Genomic DNA, 19,831 nt, shown 5'->3' on the forward strand with positions numbered 1-19,831 from the left:
TGGTAAGAATGCCATTAGTTTTATTTATTAACTGCTACAAGCTGTAAGTTTTGTTGGAGCTTTGAAGTTATTTCTGCCATCCTGTCGGAAAAACTTACAACTTTTGGATGCTATTGAACAAAGCTATAAATATGTATGTATTACCTGTAAAATTTCGAAATTCGAATTCTTTGCGCTCGAGCGCTGGGAGAGGTATAGTTGCGTTGCCGACTTTAGACGCGTTTTTCTCAAAACTATATTTTTCGAATTGGCGTACACGATAACTCGAAAAGTTATTGACCGATCTGCCTGAAATTTTGCACACATGTTTTTTATGATATTACTTTCTGTGTGAATACAAGTTTACGAAAAAATTATTTTTCGATGCAAAAACAGTAGGAAAAATCAGTTCATTTCTTTTTAAACATTTATTACGCAATTTTTTTCCCCCTTTTTGTTTAATTCATATGGAAATTATGACATTAATAAACAAACAAATTTTTGGTTTTTTGTATTCAGGTCACTGACGCCGATGCTACAATGCCCGCCGATTGAGAAGCCCCGCTGCGACTTCCTGGAAGAATTGAGTGTACATCCGCCATTTTAAATGATTAAATTAAAAAAAATTTATATTATAATATTTTAATGTATAAATAAACTGTATACCAATTTTGAAAAAAATATATTGACTTCTTCATTTTAAATAATTTTTATGAAAATCAGGGAAAATATGGCCGTTTATAGGTATCTGTCCCATTAAGATCGTTAACATTAATATTTTCAACTCTCAGTAGGCTGTTTTGAACATTTAAAATATTAAACGATATATACCATATTTATATACGAGGGAGGTTCAATACGTACACGTGTTAGAAATGAAGACGCCATTTTTTTATTTTTCAAATATCCTTTTAAAAAGATACTTTTCTCACCACGCTCCGACCATTTTTTAACCCCTGAAAAAAATATAATTTTTCGAACTCTCCGAAATACCCTTCTGTCTCGGCGATGACTTCCACGCTAGAAAAGTTTGTTTTCCCGCGAGCCATTTCTTCATGTTCATCTTCTTCTTAATTGGCGTGATAACCTCTTCTCTTCTTAATTGGCGCGATAACCGCTTACGCGATTTTGGCCGAGCTTAACAAAGCGCGCCAGTCGTTTCTTTCTCGTGCTAACCGGCTCCAGTTGGACACACCAAGTGAAGCCAAGTCCTTCTCCACCTGATCTTTCCAACGCAGAGGAGGCCTTCCTCTTCCTCTGCTACCACCAGCTGGTACCGCATCGAATACTTTCAAAGCCGGAGCGTTTGTATCCATTCGGACGACATGACCCAGCCAACGTAGCCGCTGGATCTTTATTCGCTGAGCTATGTCTATGTCGCCGTAAAGCGTCTATGTCACCGTGGCGTGATAACCGCTTACGCGATTTTGGCCGAATTTAACAAAACGCGCCAGTTGTTTCTTCCTCGTGCTAACCGATGCCAGTTGGTCAAGTCCTTCACCACCTGGTCTTTCCAACGAAAAAGAGGTCTTCCTCTTCCTCTGCTACCACCAGCTGGTACCGCATCGAATGTTCATGCGTCGTAAAGCTCATACAGCTCATCGTTCTATCCATCACCTGCGAATTCGCCGTTGTCAACGTGCAAAGGTCCAAAAATCTTACGCAGAATCTTTCTCTCAAACACTTTAAGCGTCGCTTCATCGGATGTTGTCATCGTCCAAGCTTTTGCGCCATACATTAGGACGGGCATGATGAGAGCCTTGTAGAGTGTTTTGTTCGTCGACAGAGGAGTTTACTACTCATTTGCCTACTAAACAACGACTTTTACAACCTCGAAATTATAACAGTGACGTTGGTGCCGAGTGCGCGGACTTATGTTAGGAAACAAGAAAAAGTCGAAGAGAGCCAGATCGGGTGAATACGGGGGGTGCGGCAGTAATTCATAATCATGCAGTTTGGCGGTGAAAACTCCGGATGAATGTGGTGGTGCGTTATCGTGGTGAAACAGTTCCTTTTTTTCACCAAATGCGGCCGTGACTCCTTCAATGTTTTGTAAAAGCGGACCAATAACCCACTGTAGTCAATACAACTTCTGGACAATTCCAGTGATTGTTCGTTCTTTTTTTTTTTAATTCATGATGGTGACGCCGTTCGCATCCCAAAAAATCGTCTCCCTGACCTTTCCGGCTGATGAAACTGACCTTCCGCTTTCTTTGGAGCAGATTCACCAAGAGAAATTACTTGTTTTGATTGGGGACAACTCGACGCAAAAATTCCTTTGGGTCTCGCTTAAACTGCTCCAAACACTGATTCGAAGTTAACAGTTGCATCCGCTTGTTCTCCACCGTAAGCAAACGCGGAACTCATCGGGCCGACAACTTTTTCATGGCCATCTTATCATGTAAAATATTAATTGCTGTTCCGGTCGACACAGCTATGATCTCTGTTGCTAGGCGCACTTTCGTTCGTCGATCAGCGAGAATAATGTCGTGGACTGTTTGAATGATTTCTTCGGTAACTACGTCTGCCGGTCGTCCTGGTCGCTCCTCATCAAAAACGGATGTTCGCCCACGTTTAAATATCTAACTGTGGCCATAGATGGCGAAGCGTCCTCATAAACGACATCCAACTTTGCTTTTATCTCCTCGAATTTTTTCCCATCCAAAAACTAAAAGCGAATTATTGAACGATACTGCTCTTTTTCCATCTTAGTGGAAATCACCAAGACGTGTTTCGTGCTTCGGAATAGTTGTCAAATCCAAACTAAGGGTATATTCAGAAACGAATAATAATGCGCAGTAATTGCAGTGTTGGCTGGCATCACTGCCAATGTGACAATTCATGCAATTGATAGATTTACTGACGTTTTGCAAATAAATTTGTGCATTTAAGAACGCGCTCTGCAGTAAAACGGAATTATTACTAAGTTTAGTAGCCGACGATGCATGTGAGTTAAAAACTGATAATTTTTTATAAAATTTAAGAAAAAAACCGCGTAAAGCTTAAAAGAAGGACATATTTTGTATTAAAACGAAAACGAAACCGAAAAACAAATCTTTTTTAAACAATAAAATCATTTCTCGGTAATATATGTTTTTCGCATTTTCGAATGAATTGGTTCACTTTTGGGGTAAGTTTTCGATATCCAGTTGAATCAGTTTTTAATAAAATCAATTTGGTTAACTGCAAGGACCGGTCGTTGTGGGAAATCATTAGAAAAACGTTTATACGTTACATTATGAATGTAATGTAATATGCTTCCCCACCAGATGCATTATTTCTTTTTTTATACGCTTGTATGTGATTAATAGATTTGAAAACATTCGCTAGGCGATGTTCCTGTCGATCTTCATGTCTTTATTAACTTTTTTTATTTCTTCCACAATCTTATTCCAGAGGATCCTCTTCTTCCTCCTTCCCGAGGAGAACTCTCTTTCCATGCTCAGTCTTACTCTGAGCAACAATTTCACTTTGGAAGTACTAAAATAATCGCTAAAACAAAGAAAAATATAATGAAATATAGTTTAACTATCGTGTTTTCAATATATTTTTTCATAAAAAGCTAAAAAAATTACTATTATACTTACTTTTCATCAGATATCGTTAAATGGCAGTCTTAAAATTTTTCCTGCACATATTGCGCGACTTTTTATGCAGAAATGACGTTGCATTTGCAGTGCTGCCATATTTGCGTTTTTGAACGCTATGCTCATACTGCAAACGTATGTTGCGCATTAAAATGCGTTACTAAATATACCCTAGCCTATCGATCAGTCTGAAATTTGTTTTGCCGTCGTTTGATAAATGGCAACACACGATGCTAACCTTAACTTCCCTCAGGAACGCCCTCTGTCATCAAACACGGGTACTTATTGAACCGCCTTTGTATGTTGTTAGTACCTTAATATGCATATGTATGTAAACGTATATAAGCGGGTGACCCCTCCTCTACATGCTTATAGTTCGATATACTCATATATAATTTATATGGCTGGTTTAACCAGCTTGTACGAGAGGGTGTAACACATCCCATAGACGTGGAATTTGCAATCAGCTGTGTCTTTTAAACCAATCATCTATACATATGTTTGGAGCTATGAAGCACAATAGTTAACCTAATTAAAGTACATTTACGTTAATATTTTTAAATCTCAGTTGGCCTTTTTTCACCCGTAGGCGTGAAATTTGCAATCAGCTGTGTCTTTTAAACCAATCATCTATACATAAGTTTGGAGCTATGGAGCACAATAGATAACCTAATTTAAGTAGGTACATTTACGTTAAAATTTTTAAATCTTAGTTGGCATCTTTTCACCAAAATGTTGTACAGGCACTGAAATATCGAAAATTGTAAAGGAAATTAATTATTTAAGCAGCAGTGATTCAAACACGGCAAAACATATTTTGAAAGTCTTTGAGACAAATTTGACACCAAAGCGTTGCGTATTTATCTGTGCATTTAGGAAACTAAGAGAAGGAAATAAGGAACTTTAGTGCTTAAAACTGTGAAGCAAAAAAAGTTAGCCTTCAAAACAGAAATATGTTTCCGGCTTGTCTCGCATTTCCATGGCACTGCTCGCAGGTAAAAATCTATAAATGCCGTACGAAGCCCCCAGGATAGTGTGTGTAGTAGTATAAGGCCATGCCATAAAACCCATATAATAAAGCACATGTCTTTTATATGGGAGAAAATTCTCAACGTGGTAAATAAAAATACAAAATATCAACGCGATTTTTCAGCGACATAAAATTTATTTGGTACTAAAATTTAATTGGTTCTAAATCTGCACACTCAGGAGTTTTCTAAAACAAAGTGAAAATTTTGATCATAATTTTTATAGAACTAAAACATAGCCTGTGCACGAGGTATTCAGTCTTAAGTCATTAAAACACTTCATTTTATTTGTCACGTTTGTAACTATATCTACTGATTTCATTATTTTATTTTATTTATTATCTACAGAGTCGGGCACCCATATCTGCAAAATTAGTCGCAAACATGTTGTCTGTAGCGGGAGCTGATCATATTATAACTATGGATTTACATGCTTCGCAAATACAGGTAAATAAAAATTATTAGTTCAAAAAATACATTTTGTTTATAATCGGCGAAAAATATGTTTTCTGAATCGCAAAAAAACAGTTGTAAACATCTTTCCTGCCGATTGTGACACTTTTCATTTTCCAGGCGGTGCTGCTTCTTTTTTGTGTTCATTCATAGATTCTTACCATGATGATTAGAATGATCATAGTTGATAATTAAACAATTTTTGCGAGGTTTTTCTTGTTCAAATGTCAACTTTTCCAAAAAAGTCGGAAGATGTCACCTCAGTCGGCCGGGTTCATCGCCAATCATCTGCAATTAACTTTTCCCTTATTTGAATAGAATAAGGCACATGTAGATCGTTCTTTTTCTTAGACGAGAGCTTCTGTTCAAAGATAACGTCTCCTTTAAAATTATCTGTAATACATTTTTTTTTCTATCCAACGTAATACTCGTAACGTCTTGGTTAAATTTCCTCGCTTTTTTCTTTGCGTGTTCTGGTACTCCACAATATGTGGAATATTAGATTCCCTCTTTCTAAAGCAATGTGTATGAACGATCGTGTTTTTGATTGCTCCGCTATCGAAGTTATTAAATATGAACATAAGCCATCAAAAATAAGAAATTGTGTAATTATCTTTATGAGACAGTGGCTCTAGTGTATTACATTTATTCTTTTCGGCTATTGTATATTATTTCGAACTAACAATGCGTGTCTATGTGCCAATAAAGTTGAGCGTATACAAGATCAAGTGCAATACGATAAATGCAATGATCTTTTTCGCTCAAATTGTGTCAATCTACTTAAATTGTGTCAAACCGTTGTTGTCTCCTTTGCTCTTGTACAACTAAACGCTGAGGTTAAAGAGCTTCGAGCTTGTGCTCTTGCATGTGAGCGTCATGTAAGGAACACAAAAAATGCGAAAATCAAATCAAAAAACAGGAGCCACTACTACCAGTGACTGCTACTATGTCGCCTGTAAACGTGCCTATTGTTGCTGTTCCGCATGGTGAAACTAATGCTGAAAACAGCCACCGACGTAAACGCAGTTCCCTGTCAGCCGTTACGATCAAACTAATGAGAGCCCCATGTAAATGAAAAATTACTTCCCTTACGTATCGTAGAATCGTAGATTTTGTCGCAGGATTTTTGAAACTTCCTCTCAGGATTGCTCTCTCACCACACAGTGTTGCCAAACAATACATTGCGAAATCATTTACAAAATGAACTTGGAAAATTTTTAATTTTTGTTAAAATAACTAATTAATGAAAAATTGTAACTGATAACGCGGATGTGTGAAAAGTGTGTAAGCACAAATATCAATGGCAACATTGTGTAGATACAACCGAACACATACGCACGCAAACCGATGTATTGTGTAAATATGTAACTAAAAGAACACAGTTGCTCTCTACGGAATGAGTTTTGCTCAATTTTGTGCTCTTTAGGTGCGAGCACTAAAGCTGCAAACAGTCACCGACGTTTTTATTCTCTGTATTAACGAGATTGGTTCATGCTCTTCATTTGATGAACACTTGTTGTATGCTGATGATCTTAAAATATTTGCGGTGATTAACAGTGCTAGTGACTCTGAAAAGTTGCAATCCGACTCGTTTGTCACTAAATATAAGCAAATGCTTTCACGTAAAATATGCTAAATCAAACAATACTTTGCATTTAATTGAAATTGAAATTTGAAAAGTTCGAGCCAAGGAGCACCAGGACATTTGGTGGCTCCTAAAACACTCAGGCTAAAAAGCCCATTGTATTTAAAGCTATGGAAAGGGGTTGATAGCCAAGGAGGGAAGGAGAAAAGTATCAGAGAAAGAGATAGGAAAGAATAGAGACAGATATAGAGATAGTTAGTCCTGTGAGAATTTTCCAGATTCTTTGGAAAATCTGTTAATATCTCCAGTTTTAGAGAACGAATATTACTCATTCTCATGGCAACGGAACCCAAAACTCGTACCCGTGCTCTAGCAAAGGCAGGACACTCACACTGGATCCTCAATGATTCCAATGGTGGTCATATGCTGACCCCATGGGTTGTGTCCTGTAATAATACCGACCATCAACCGAAAGTCTTTCCTTCTAAGTTTTAGTAGAAAGTTTGACAGTTTTCTGTTCGGACTTATCACAAAACACTTTGCAGCTCTGCAGCGTTCTACACCGGACCATCGTTCTTTACGCTGATTGCCTACATAATCGCTGATCCAATTCATGATTCCTGCGGAACTGATTCCGATTATTGGCTCTGGCCCCTGTGGGGGCACCGCTGATCCCCGGTTGGCCAATTCGTCGGCGATTTCGTTTTCTTGAACACCGGAGTGTCCCGGAACCCATATAAGTACAAGCCTGTTTTGTCTTGCGACAGAATTGAGCTTCTTCTTACATTCTTGAACAATCTTTTAGGTTTGCTTCGCGTTCTCCCGGGCCTTCAGTGCAGCCTGGCTGTCACTGAAAACTCCAATCTGTTTCCCGCTCCATCTCCTCTCGATTAGTCATTCGGCTACTTTCAGGATGGCTAAAACTTCTGTTTGGAAAACAGTTGCCAGCAGCATTCCCCGTATGTAAAAATGGGGAATGTTTATGCTGATACAACAACAACGGTCATATTCTTAATATATCGAAATATTCGTCTTCAAAATTTATATACAATTTTCGATCAGTAGCTCTTAAAAATCCGTTGAAGAAATTAAAGGCTTAGGCGTAATTTCCGACTCTACGCTGAATTTCACTAGCTATGTTAACCATGTCATAAGACGGACGGCCGTTTTCACGGCAGTTGGTTCTACGTTACCGAAACGACCCGGATTTATATCCGGGCAAGGATTGCCAGTCCAGCAGCATTCCCCGTATGTAAAAATGGGGAATGTTTATGCTGATACAACAACAACGGTCATATTCTTAATATATCGAAATATTCGTCTTCAAAATTTATATACAATTTTCGATCAGTAGCTCTTAAAAATTTCATAATATTTTTGTGAAAAATTTTATGCATGAGTCCTTTCTGCCAAGCTTTATCAAATGCTTTTGCAATGTCCAAGTATACAGTTACATAATACTTTTTGTCATTCTTATCGTTAAGTACTTCGTTGACAATCCTGTGAGTTGGTTGGACTTTTGAGTGTTGTCATCTAAATCCGAATTGATGGCTTGGTATCACTTTGGTTGTCAGAATTGGTTCTTGTCGATCAAACAATATTTTTTCGAACACTTTTGAAAGTATTGCCAATAAACTAATGTGCCGATATGAGACAGTTTTGGTGACATCTTTTCTTGGTTTGGATATGGCGGTAATTTGAGCAAAATTCCATAGTCGTGAGAGTATTTAGTCTCCAACATGCAGTTAAATATATTTCTTATGTTTAGTAGATTTAGTAGATCATATCCTGGAACTTTTTATCGTTTAGGTTTCTTATTTGATTTCTAATTTCACTGTTTTGGTGTGCGGAATGTTTATTATGTTATCAGATTTAAAGTTAATGTTTTGATCATCCATTTCGCTTGTAAATGTGTCTAAGAAATATTTGGCTAGTGTATCAGCTTTTTCTTTACTTGTTTTTGCCCAAGTGCCGGTTATTGTTTTGATAGGAGGTGTATTTATTGCATGCCAATTTGTCTTATAATTTTGAAGTTTACTCTCCTTGTGTTTTGTATTAATTACATTTAGCTCATTCGTCGCCTTGTAAAGTTTAGTTTTATCTACTGGATGTCTAGGGGTTTGCCATGTTTTTTCTTTTATTTTCTTTATACGAGTATGGTATTTTCAACGTTTTTGTAGAGGACGCAATTGCTTGTACAATATTATGCTATTCTTGAAATATATTGGGTGTGCAACTAAGTTTTAAAGGATTTAAAACATATAGTAATACTAGTGTCAAATTGTACTGAGTATTTATGTAACGAGTTTCATGTGAAAGCGTCATCATTAAGTGTCGTTCCTTAGTTTGTGTCATTTCGTCGAAGTGTAAACAAAAAATTTTTTTATACAAAGACTATGTCAGCTTTTGTGCCTACAAAACTTCATTCGCGGGAAGCATTGCTATTTTGCTTCCATCTGAAGAAAATTACAGCGGAAAGTTATCGGATGCTGTGTGAGGCTTACGGTGAGAATGCTCCATCAATTTCAACCTGCGAGTACTGGTTCCGACGATTCAAAAGTGGTGACTTTGACACAGCCGACAAGGAGCGCAAAGGAAGGCCACCAACTTTTGAAGTTTGGTGGGACCAGAAGGGAATCTTTTACCACGAACTACTGAAAAGTGGTCAGACGATAAACGAAGCACTCTACAGACAACAACTTATGCGATTGAAGCGAGCAATTGCGGAAAAACGTCCGGAATGGGAAACCAGACATGAGACATTGATCTTTCATCATGACAATGCTCGGCCGCATGCCGCACAAGTGGTCAAAAACTATCTCGATGGTAGCGGATGGGAAGTTCTACCCCACCCGCCTTATAGCCCAGATCTTGCACCATCAGATTACCATTTGTTCCGGTCGATGCTGAATACCCTTACGGGAGTGCGTTTCACTTCGGTTGAAGGTATCCAAAATTGGCTTGATGAGTTCTTCGCCTCCAAAAGCGAGCAGTTTTATTGGGACGGAATCCATGCATTACCAGAGAAGTGGGAAAAAGTTATAGCTAGTGATGGACAGTATTTTGGATAAAATAGGTTGTAAAAATTTTTAACAATAAATTTTTGAAATCGAAAAAAAAAACCTTTAAAAGTTAGTTGCATACCCAATACAATAGCGGAGTCTATTTCATTTTGAGTTTTCACTGATATATTTATTATAAGTTCTTCTTCCAGTATTTGACGAGCATTAGTCCTATTCGTTATAGAATTATATAGGCTCAGAGATTCCTTTACTTCAGTAAGTCCAAGTAAGGTCATAATTAGTGAATAATGGTCTGAAGAAAGCTCTAAACACGATTTTGTTGTCAGGCTTTCATAGGATATATTTTTAATAATGCAGAAGTTAATTAAGGGGGTTTCTTTTTGATACCTTTTGGCCAGTGGGTTGGATCTAAGGTACTAATAAATCGACTATTTTTTTTGTCTAATGGCTTCAATTAATTGCTACTCCCAATTCTGAATGGTAGTCACGCTCCAATTCATTCGGCTATGGTGGCCACCGTGTTTTTATAAAACTTACTCAAGTATTTGTAATCCGGCAAATGATTTTCAACGAAATATAACAAAATAAAGCGTCAAAATGGAAAAAGTGTTGCCGGCGACAAAATGTTCATCAAAAGTTTAATTTTTACTGCAATTAAACATTTTGTTTGATAAAATTTGCACTTATATTTGTAAAAAAACAACATCAAGGCTGCCGAGTTGGTACTTAACCTTTAAAGAATGAACATTTAACTAAAGGGTGTTTTTTTTAGAGGTTAGGTTTTCAAGTTGGCACTACTTTTTTCGTAGATGGTCTTTTTGACAGCTGTCACTTGATTTATGCTCAGTTTGGTTTGCCATTTCATAATAAATAGACTTACACCTGAACAACGTTTGTAAATCGTGCAAATTTATTACGAAAATAATGGTTCGGTTCGCGCGACGCATCGAAGAAAATTTTTTTCAGCGATGAAGCTCACTTTTGGTTGAATGGGGATGTCAATAAGCAAAATTGTCGCATTTGGAGTGAACATAATCCACAAGCCATTGCTGAGACGCCGTTACATCCTCACAAAGTCACTGTTTGGTGTGCTCTATGGGCAGAGGGAATCACTGGTCCATATTTCTTTAAAAATGAAGCCGGCCATAATGTTACAGTCAATGGAGAGCGCTATAGAGCCATGATTAATGACTTTTTCGTGCCTGAATTGGACGATGTTGATGTGGACGACCTTTGGTTCCAACAAGACGGCGCTACATGCCATACAGCCAACGCAACAATCGATTTATTGAAGGAAACTTTTGGTGAGCGCATTATCTCGCGCCGTGGACCTATGGCGTGGCCTCCAAGATCGTGCGATATAACACCGCTGGACTATTTCTTGTGGGGCTATGTGAAGTCGCTTGTCTACGCAGATAAGCCCGAGACGATTGACGTCTTGGAAGAGAATATTCGGCGCGTTATTTCTGACATACGGCCCCAATTGCTGCAAAAAGTGGTCGAAAATTGGGCCTCTCGGCTGGAATTTATTCGAGCCAGCCGCGGCGGCCACTTGCCCGAAATCATTTTTAAAACATAATGGCAAACCCTTATCTTTATAATAAAGCTAAATTCTTGGCCATAACATTAAATTATATACGTTTTATTTCATCTTGAAAACCTAACCTCTAAAAAAAACACCCTATACTATTCTTTTTTGTTTGAATGTTCATTATTTTTTTATAAAAAATATGATTCGTTATCCAACAAAAACCATATAAATCCATGATTCAATTATACAAGGTTAAGTAAAGTTTGACAACTGATTTCGGATGCTACTTAATCCATTGATGCAATTTGGAAGCAAGGGAAAAAAGGACATAAGTTTATCCCCTTTCTGAAAATGTAGTAAAAAATTAAAAAAGGTCGTTGTAAGCCATATAATAATTTTATGTTATTTTATAAGTGGTACCTAATTATTTATATTATTAACTTAACTATTCCCATGGATTTGTGTCATATATGTATGTATTTTGACCATGCATCGGATTGGAATCTATATGTGCCATTTGTAAACCTACACTGAAGTAATAAATAAAACAACTTGAGAATAGTGGAAACTCTTAACGAGGAAAAACCACTTTTATTTCGTCACGTCCGCTAATCATACATTTGATTTTTTAACGAGATTACCTGCAAAGTTAGAAGTATTGTATAAAATCTGTGTTAAAAAAAGATAAATTTATATACAGTCACTCACATTCAAAGTCAGGCAGATGCATACGAAAACTTCTAGACATAATATCTATGTTTTGATGAAAGAAAACACGTTCTACCTTTTTCTGTTTTTTCACAAAAATTGTTTTATTTAAAAACAACAAAAAAAATATATTCCAAGTTGCTTTATAAAATGTTAATGTATAAAAAACTGAAAAAGGCCACTTCTCTGTCTCACATTTAAAGTCGGGCAAACCATGTTTTGCAAATATGCATACCGTTATTTCTAAATTTTCTATACTTGTATTAAAAGTTATTGTTCATTGTTGCCTTGTCAATCATTGGGTGAGTTTATAAAAGTATTTTGCAAAATGCCGCGTAATGGTAAACAGTCTACATTGGAGGAACCCAAAATAGTAATTCAACTGCACTTAGACGGAAAATCTGAGCGAGCAATATCGAAATTGATAAAAAAAAGCAAGTCAACAGTGCACGATATTATTGCTAGATACAATGAAAATGGTTTCATTGCAAATAAGCATCGTTGAACCCGTCCAAAGTGCTAAGGGAAGTGAAGAAAAATCCATTCATTTCTGCTCCAAAATTAACTGCGCTGGTTAAAGAAGCTTCTGGGGTGGAGGTAAATCCCGAAACAATAAGAAGACTTCTTCGAAAAAATGATTTTCACGGCCGAGTTGCGCGGAAGAAGCCCCTAATAAGCAAGAAAAACCAAAATGACCGGCTTGTTTTTGCTCGCCAATATATAGCTAAGGATTTCGATTTTTGGAGCACTGTAAGTGGGGGAAAAAATAACAATTTCATGATTTTAATATTCATTCTTTAGGTATTATTTACTGACGAAAGTAAATTTAATTTATTTGGATGTGATGGAAGGGGTAAAGTGTGGCGCAAACCGAACAAGGAGCTGGAAGGCAAAAATTTAAGAAAAACGGTTAAACACGGTGGTGGATCTGTAATGGTTTGGGGATGCATGGCGGCGTCAGGAGTTGGAAAATTGCATTTCATTGATGGAATAATGAATAAACACGTTTATTTAACAATTTTGAAACAAAATTTGAAAGAAAGCGTGAGAAAACTAGGCATCGAAAGTAGTTTTCAATTCTACTAGGACAACGATCCCAAACATTCCTCATTATATGACGTCAAGAGCTGGTTGTTATATAACTGTCCAAAGGTAATAAAAACCCCTGCACAAAGTCCCGACCTAAATGCCACTGAGCATTTGTGGGATGAATTAGGTCGCCGGATGCAGGAAAGGCAGTGTACATCAATTCAACTCTTGAAAATTGCTCTGCAGGAAGAATGGAATAAAATAAGCCCTGATGTTTGCAAAAAGTTAGTGGAATCGATGCCAAGCCGGCTACAAGCTGTTGAAAAGCAAAAAGGTGGAGCAACGAAGTATTAATTTTGCGTTGTGTACAAATTTTTCCACACCTGTGTATATAAATTTTAAGCAGTTATTAACAAAAAATCAGATTGATAATCTGCAACAAAAGACTTACCTAAATGTGGCTATGTAGTAGCTATTAATCAATGTAATTTTCACAGAACTTTCAATAGAATTGAAAGATGCGAAAGTCTAAGCAAAATGGAATAGGCAAAACAATATTGCCTGCTAACTTTTTCAGCAAAAATTTTAATTTCTACGCTTTTGAGTACTTTTTCTTTAGAATTTGCTCTGAAATAAAAAGTAGCTTTTCCAAGAGGACAACACGGATTTATTAAGTAGCTTCAAGATGGCTAACACAGGGTGAAAATTAGGCTACTTACATCACCTTTAATTATTGCTTCATGATATAAATCCATCTTTTAAATTTTATACAAAAGTTAGAAGAATTGTAAGATTTTTGATATGCTGTTTTAAAGCTTATTACAAAAACTATTATCATATGTTGATGTGAAAAATTTCCTCGGGAGGTGTATATGTAAGCACTTTTCTGATAACTCCCATTTTCACTTCATAAGAAAAGTATTTGTTTTGTTTCTTTATCTTATCATTTTAATCTAATAAATTTGATGTAAAATATATTGTAACAACTACACTCGTAAGGATATATGTGCATAAGTATGCATGTTTTTATATTTTATACGTGCACCTTAATTTTGATGTCTTTATTTCTGAGAATTGTAATTTTGAAACACGCTAAAAATTAAAACTCTTGTTATTTGTTTCATTTTCAATATTATCTGAATTAGATGGCGAATTGGGATTAGAATTTTCTAAATTATGCTGCTTTAGCAAACTACGCATTGAGACCTTAGCAAGTTGAGCACAAAGTTCATCTATTCGCTCAGATTTAAGTTTCAATAAGTTTTCAAGATGAGCAATTTTTTGATTTGCGGCATTCAAATAAGAGTCTTTTGTCTGCAAGTCTCGAACAGATTGCTCGTAAACTGAATATAAAATCATTTTTTGTGGAACCTGGACAATTGCATCTCCGACCTTTTTATTAACATTGACTACAATAATGTCGTCGTTCTCCGACCAGGCTTGTTCTTGTTCGTCATTTTTATCATTTTTTTTTAAAAGGCGGTCATTCATTTTTATATCATAAAGCAGCGATTCTATTGCTCCGGGTATACCTTTGGCTAACTTGTGCAGCATATTCTTAGTTTGTTGAAGACCAATTTTTCCGAGAGCCTTAAAATTTAGCGTCTCCCAATTATTCAGCTTTAGTTGAGTATTGTTACGCGGAGGATAATTATGCAAATCTATTAATTTGGGACACAATTTCTTTAATAAATTAGCAACGGGGACTGCATCAGAAAACTCTCTATGCAATTTATTTGGATTGATTTGTTGATCTGCTAGCCACTTTTTAAGATCTGAAAGTTGCTCATCGGTTAATCGTTTTGGCATTTTAATGGTGATGTTTTCCTTTCCTTTTTGAATTTTTAAAATATATTTATGTGGTTTTAAGAATTGAAGAATTTTTGAATAAATTTTAAATGCCTTCTTTTCTAATGAATATTTATATTACAAGTGACTTTATTTATATATCTTTTGTACCTAGGGTTTCTTCGATATTCCTGTTGACAACCTGTATGCAGAACCGGCCGTTTTAAAATGGATTAAAGAAAATATACCCGAGTGGAAGAATTCTATTATAGTATCACCAGATGCCGGAGGAGCAAAACGGTAAGCTTTCTCTAGATTATACTTATATTATGTTTCCAGAGCACACTGCTATTGTAGCTGATTTCGATTCACCAACCACCTCGCAAGTAGTGAACACTACAAAAATGCATTATTTTTGTTTTGAAAGTTCGCAAAGAAAAAATGCTTAAAGAAATTTATTGTGTTCAAAAAAAAGTAAGTAAGACGAAAGACATCTAAAAATATATAAGTACAGATAGACGATTAAATTTGGTAATAAATAGTAAAATATCCCTACTTAAATATGGTATGTACTACTATATACCATACATGTTAAGTTCCAATTAGAATTAGCAATTGATGCAATTGGTTTATATTCTCTAATTCATCAAACAATTAGAATGAGTTCAACTAATTCCCATTAGATAATTGAAATTTTTATTCCAATGGTAAAACTAATTGCAATTAGTTGCCATTAGCAAAAAAAATTGGTTTACCTTTACAATTAGAAATCTAATTGACTTCTGCTAATGCAATTAGATATTTAATTAGCTCGAATTAGAATTAACTAATTGAATATCTAATTGCATTAGCAGAAGTCAATTAGATTTCTAATTGTAAAGGTCAACCAATTTTTTTTGCTAATGGCAACTAATTGCAATTAGTTTTACCATTAGAATAAAAATTTCAATTATCTAATGGGAATTAGTTGAACTAATTCTAATTGTTTAATGAATTAGAGAATTTCACAAAAGAAGGCTAATTAGCAATCATTAGCATTATCTAATCATTATTTAACATCTATGCTATATACTATATATTTCGAAACACTCGTCTAAGCAAGGGGTTTGTTGCTTTCACATACAATTTTTTCAGTTTGTGACAAGCGATACTATCTGGTGAGCAAAGAAGTGGTGAATCGAAAGCTCATCGAAATTCAATTCCAATCCATCAATTTTATTTTTGACTAGTATTTTTATTAAATAAAAACAAAAAAATCTGAGCGATGGAAATCTTGATTTGGACCTATACGTGATCATTGCTTGTCTGTTTGTATTCTGCAGCTGTCTACTAGTTCCCAAGTGTCAAATATGATTGATGTATGACACCATTTGCAAAAATTATAAATCAAGCTTTTATTTGGTTGTCTTTTTCGAAAAAAATTGGAAAACTCTTAAAAAAGAGTCTTTGTCACTTTTAGGTGGAAATTTCGTATGCCGTAGTATTTTAATTATCAAATCAGCGGAAAAAGCCTTAAATAACGATTTCTTTTTTATGCACAAGGTAATTTTCGACAATTAAGTTCCAACAAAAATCGGGGAGCAATTATTCGATGTTTTTTTCCAAAATAGCTATGATCTAATGGAGGGGCATCATAGTGAACCATCTCCGTGGGAACTTGCAGAGCAAAATGATCTTTAATGTGATGCAAAACGTGGATTTTTAAGGACATGTTGGCGTTTACTCGTATGCGAGCATATTATAAATACATATAAGTTTTCCAATCTTCAGAATGATGCACACAAAACAATTCTTTATAAGGGCCGTAATGGATTTCCAGACAATAAGTTCGTCCTCGATTGATAGTGTGTCAAACTCTTTTTCAGCACTAAATTAAATTTACATAATTATGATGAACGCTGAAAAACTGTATAATATTTGAGCAGGCGGAACACTTTTGTAAATCGTCATCAATAAATTGTCGTTAATTTGGCAAGTTTTTTCGCTTTTGCGGTGCATCACACTGCATGCAAATAGACCACCCATATGCATACGTATGTACGGGGAGCGTGTCATTATTCTGTATTACAAAATTCTGGGTGACAAAATTCTGTAAATTGCAAAAAATTCTGCTTTTTAAAATTCTGATAACAATATTTTAGTTTAGCCAATTACAATATATTTTGGAATTCTTTTTAAATATGTAGTGTGACTTAATTCATTTCTTTTCTTAAGGGGGGAAGCTGGTCTAGAATTTTGAAAAAATCGAAATATTTTTTTTTGTCTTAAAAGGTGCTTTAGGGTCTTAGAAATAATATACCAAATGAGGGATGCCAGCAAAAATGTCTAAATGCCCAAATTTTTCATTCGACGGCAGTGCCTCGCAGCTATGCCCCGAACGCTACTTACAACTTTAAACGCGTTTCTCTCGAAATCACTTTTTTTAAACTGGCCGAAGACATAACTCGAACAAATCTTTACCGATTCTTACGAAATTTTGACAATACATTCGAAATACCTTTCTCCGGAGACGTACGTAGGATTTTTTATTTATATTACATAGTTTTTGTTTTTTAATCAACAATTTTATGTCGTTCTTTATAGTGAAAATTGTAACTTTTTGTTCAAACGTGCACCATTTCGCGAAAAAACAAAATATCGAAAAAATCCTCTGTTGTTATATAGAAACTAAAAAAATTTTATTTTTTGATCCAGGACAAAAATTAAGTAGTTTACGTCTTCGGCAATGGACCCACTAGAAAAAAAGGCGCCTTAGGACAGCTGGACAGCGGCCATTTTGAAATTAATTCAGACGAAAAATTTTGCATTTGTACCATGAAAGCTATATTATTAAACCTATTTCACAGATTTTCGATTGATTCCTTTGTTGAGTCAAAATAAATTTATAAAATATGCCCATTTTTTGCGCTCTAGACCAGCTTCCCCCCTTAATAATTCTTCGCAGCTGTTCGTTTTTTTTTAGAAGAGTTCTACGCAAAAATACTGTGGATTCTATCGAAACTGAAGAAAAAATTATTATTATTATTATTTTTTATTTAATATCTCGAATAATATTGCAATAAAAAATAATAATAATAAATTAAATAATTACATTACCTCTTTAACATTGTTAACATTACATTTTAGTACAGAATTTTGAAAGCAGAGTTTTAGAAAGCAGAATTTTAAAAAAGCAGAATTTTAAAAAAGCAGAATTTTAAAAAGCAGAATTTTGTACATACAGAATTTCGACACCAACCCGTATGTACGTACACTGTTATATGTATGTATATACTCCCTTTGAAGTAAGAAGTACAGTGGGATGTTTGATTTTTTCATGATGTATATAAAAAATCAAGCAAGATTTGCGGTTTCGTTAGTTCAGTGGTAACATTTTGGATATTTTTCGTAAAATTTTTAACAATTTACCGACACTAAAACTTTTCTTTGAGCTAATACTCAATGATTCGTTACTTTTTCCGTTCTGGTCAATTCTCAGATATTCTTTATCATTTTCTGACAAATTTCCAGATCCTTTTTCATTTTAACATAAACCACAGGCTAGAGCAACGAACTCAAATTATAATTGTAACTCGACTATTTCAAGTCTTTCTCCAAGTAAGAAGATGTTGAACTTCAAGTATTTAAAGTGCCAAAGAAATTTCGGAAGAGAATTACCCAAAGGCGTTGGCATGTTTGAAAAAAGTTTGTGGCAATAAATGCCTGATATTTTTTAAGACAGTGTCAAAACTTGTTCATTTGTCGAAAATTCAAAGGTGTTCTGCGTCGTCCTTGCGATCTATAATCGATACAGTGTCTGGAGTATATTTTTATTTTTTATTTTTCTTATTTCCATTTTTAAATTACAATCTGTTAAATTTAAACAATAAGTAATTGTTTTTAAAGTAGTATTGAAATTTTTTGTTCTCTAACTAATATTAGATAAACATTCAATTTTGCTTCAGATTAAATTAAATTTATGTTAGGCTGTATTATTTTCTAAATGTTATAATTAATTTTTTTATATTGCCAGTTTTGTTGGAGTTATTCATTTTAATCCGCATTTTCTTACTTTTTCTCCAATTGTGGGAGTTTGTGCATATTTTGATGATTTGTTAGTTGTGGTATATGCTTGATGCTGTGTTTCTAATTGTGTCGACATTGAGGACGCTGTAGATCACGTCGTTTGATATATACCAGCATAAGTTTGTTATTCGAAGGATTTTATTTGAATTATTTTGATGTTGGTTCTTTCGAAGTGGTCTAAATTTCTTTCCCATATTTCCAAATAGGTGAGATTATTGATTTAGATATCACAACTTTGTGTTTAAGGCTTAGTTTTGAATTTCTAGCTAACAGTCAGTATAGTTGTCTGAACTTGTTTTTGATTTCATTTCGTTTATTTTCTATAGGTATATCATTTCCAATTTATTTTTATTTATTTCATTGTTTTTTATTCTTAGTTGATGTTTCTTAGGCTTTCTCTTTGTATATATTGCTTGTACCGCTTTATCTTTGTTGACTTCTAGTCCCCTTTTATCGAGCGGTGTTACAGTGTCATTTATTCCTTGTTGAAGAATGTCAGTGTTATTTTATTATTTTTTTTTTTTCTATTTTATTGAGACCGGTATATCTGCTGTGATATCAGGTAAAATAGAGGTCCCAATGCACTATCTTGAGGTATACTTGCTGCCATTTACATCATGCTTAAACATTCGTCTTCAAACTTTATAAACAAATTTTGGTTTTTCAGGTAACTATTGAGAATGGTGAGATGATTCCGTGGTAACATTTTACTGAGCTTATTCAGTAGTCCTTTATGCCACACCCTGTCAAAATCTGTTTGAATATCTAAGTAGACAGCTACGCGTAGCCCTTTATTTTTCCAAATCATCTAATATAATTTATTGTTTACAACTCTGTAGACTAGCTGCACAGTTGAATGTTGTCGTCTAAATAAATGAATAAATCCAAATTGATGATTTGGTATTATATTTTTTTCTGTCAGTATTTTGTTTAATCTGGTAGGGAATATTTTTTTCAAACGCTTTTGAAAGATTGCGCAAGAAGCTATTGGAGCGAGTGTATTGTTTTATTGGTTTTTACCCAAGTTCCGTGTTGTGTTTTGATGGTAGGTTTAA

At 34.9% G+C, this 19,831-nt stretch overlaps 2 protein-coding genes across 3 annotated transcripts in view; one reads left to right on the top strand and one right to left on the bottom strand.

Annotated features, from left to right (window-relative positions):
• The window catches only part of LOC129240356 (ribose-phosphate pyrophosphokinase 2), a 69,401-nt gene that overhangs the window by 40,282 nt on the left and 9,288 nt on the right, over positions 1-19,831 (top strand). For both annotated transcript variants that reach the window (XM_054876109.1, XM_054876110.1), the window contains 2 exons: positions 4,943-5,041; positions 14,887-15,011. In XM_054876109.1, the coding sequence (XP_054732084.1) occupies positions 4,943-5,041; positions 14,887-15,011 (224 nt within the window). The remainder of the gene's footprint in view (positions 1-4,942; positions 5,042-14,886; positions 15,012-19,831) is intronic.
• LOC129240357 (sperm flagellar protein 1) lies at positions 13,862-14,841 on the bottom strand. The gene has a single exon (XM_054876112.1). The coding sequence runs from the start codon at positions 14,730-14,732 to the stop codon at positions 14,016-14,018; it is 717 nt and encodes a 238-aa protein (XP_054732087.1). The 5' UTR covers positions 14,733-14,841; the 3' UTR covers positions 13,862-14,015.

Source organism: Anastrepha obliqua, chromosome 3 (assembly GCF_027943255.1).
Source record: "Anastrepha obliqua isolate idAnaObli1 chromosome 3, idAnaObli1_1.0, whole genome shotgun sequence".
Lineage (NCBI taxonomy): Eukaryota > Metazoa > Arthropoda > Insecta > Diptera > Tephritidae > Anastrepha > Anastrepha obliqua.

Bases quoted from the DNA above. Each gene is read 5' to 3' on its own strand.
- LOC129240357 (XM_054876112.1), bottom strand. From the start codon at position 14,732: ATGCCAAAACGATTAACCGATGAGCAACTTTCAGATCTTAAAAAGTGG.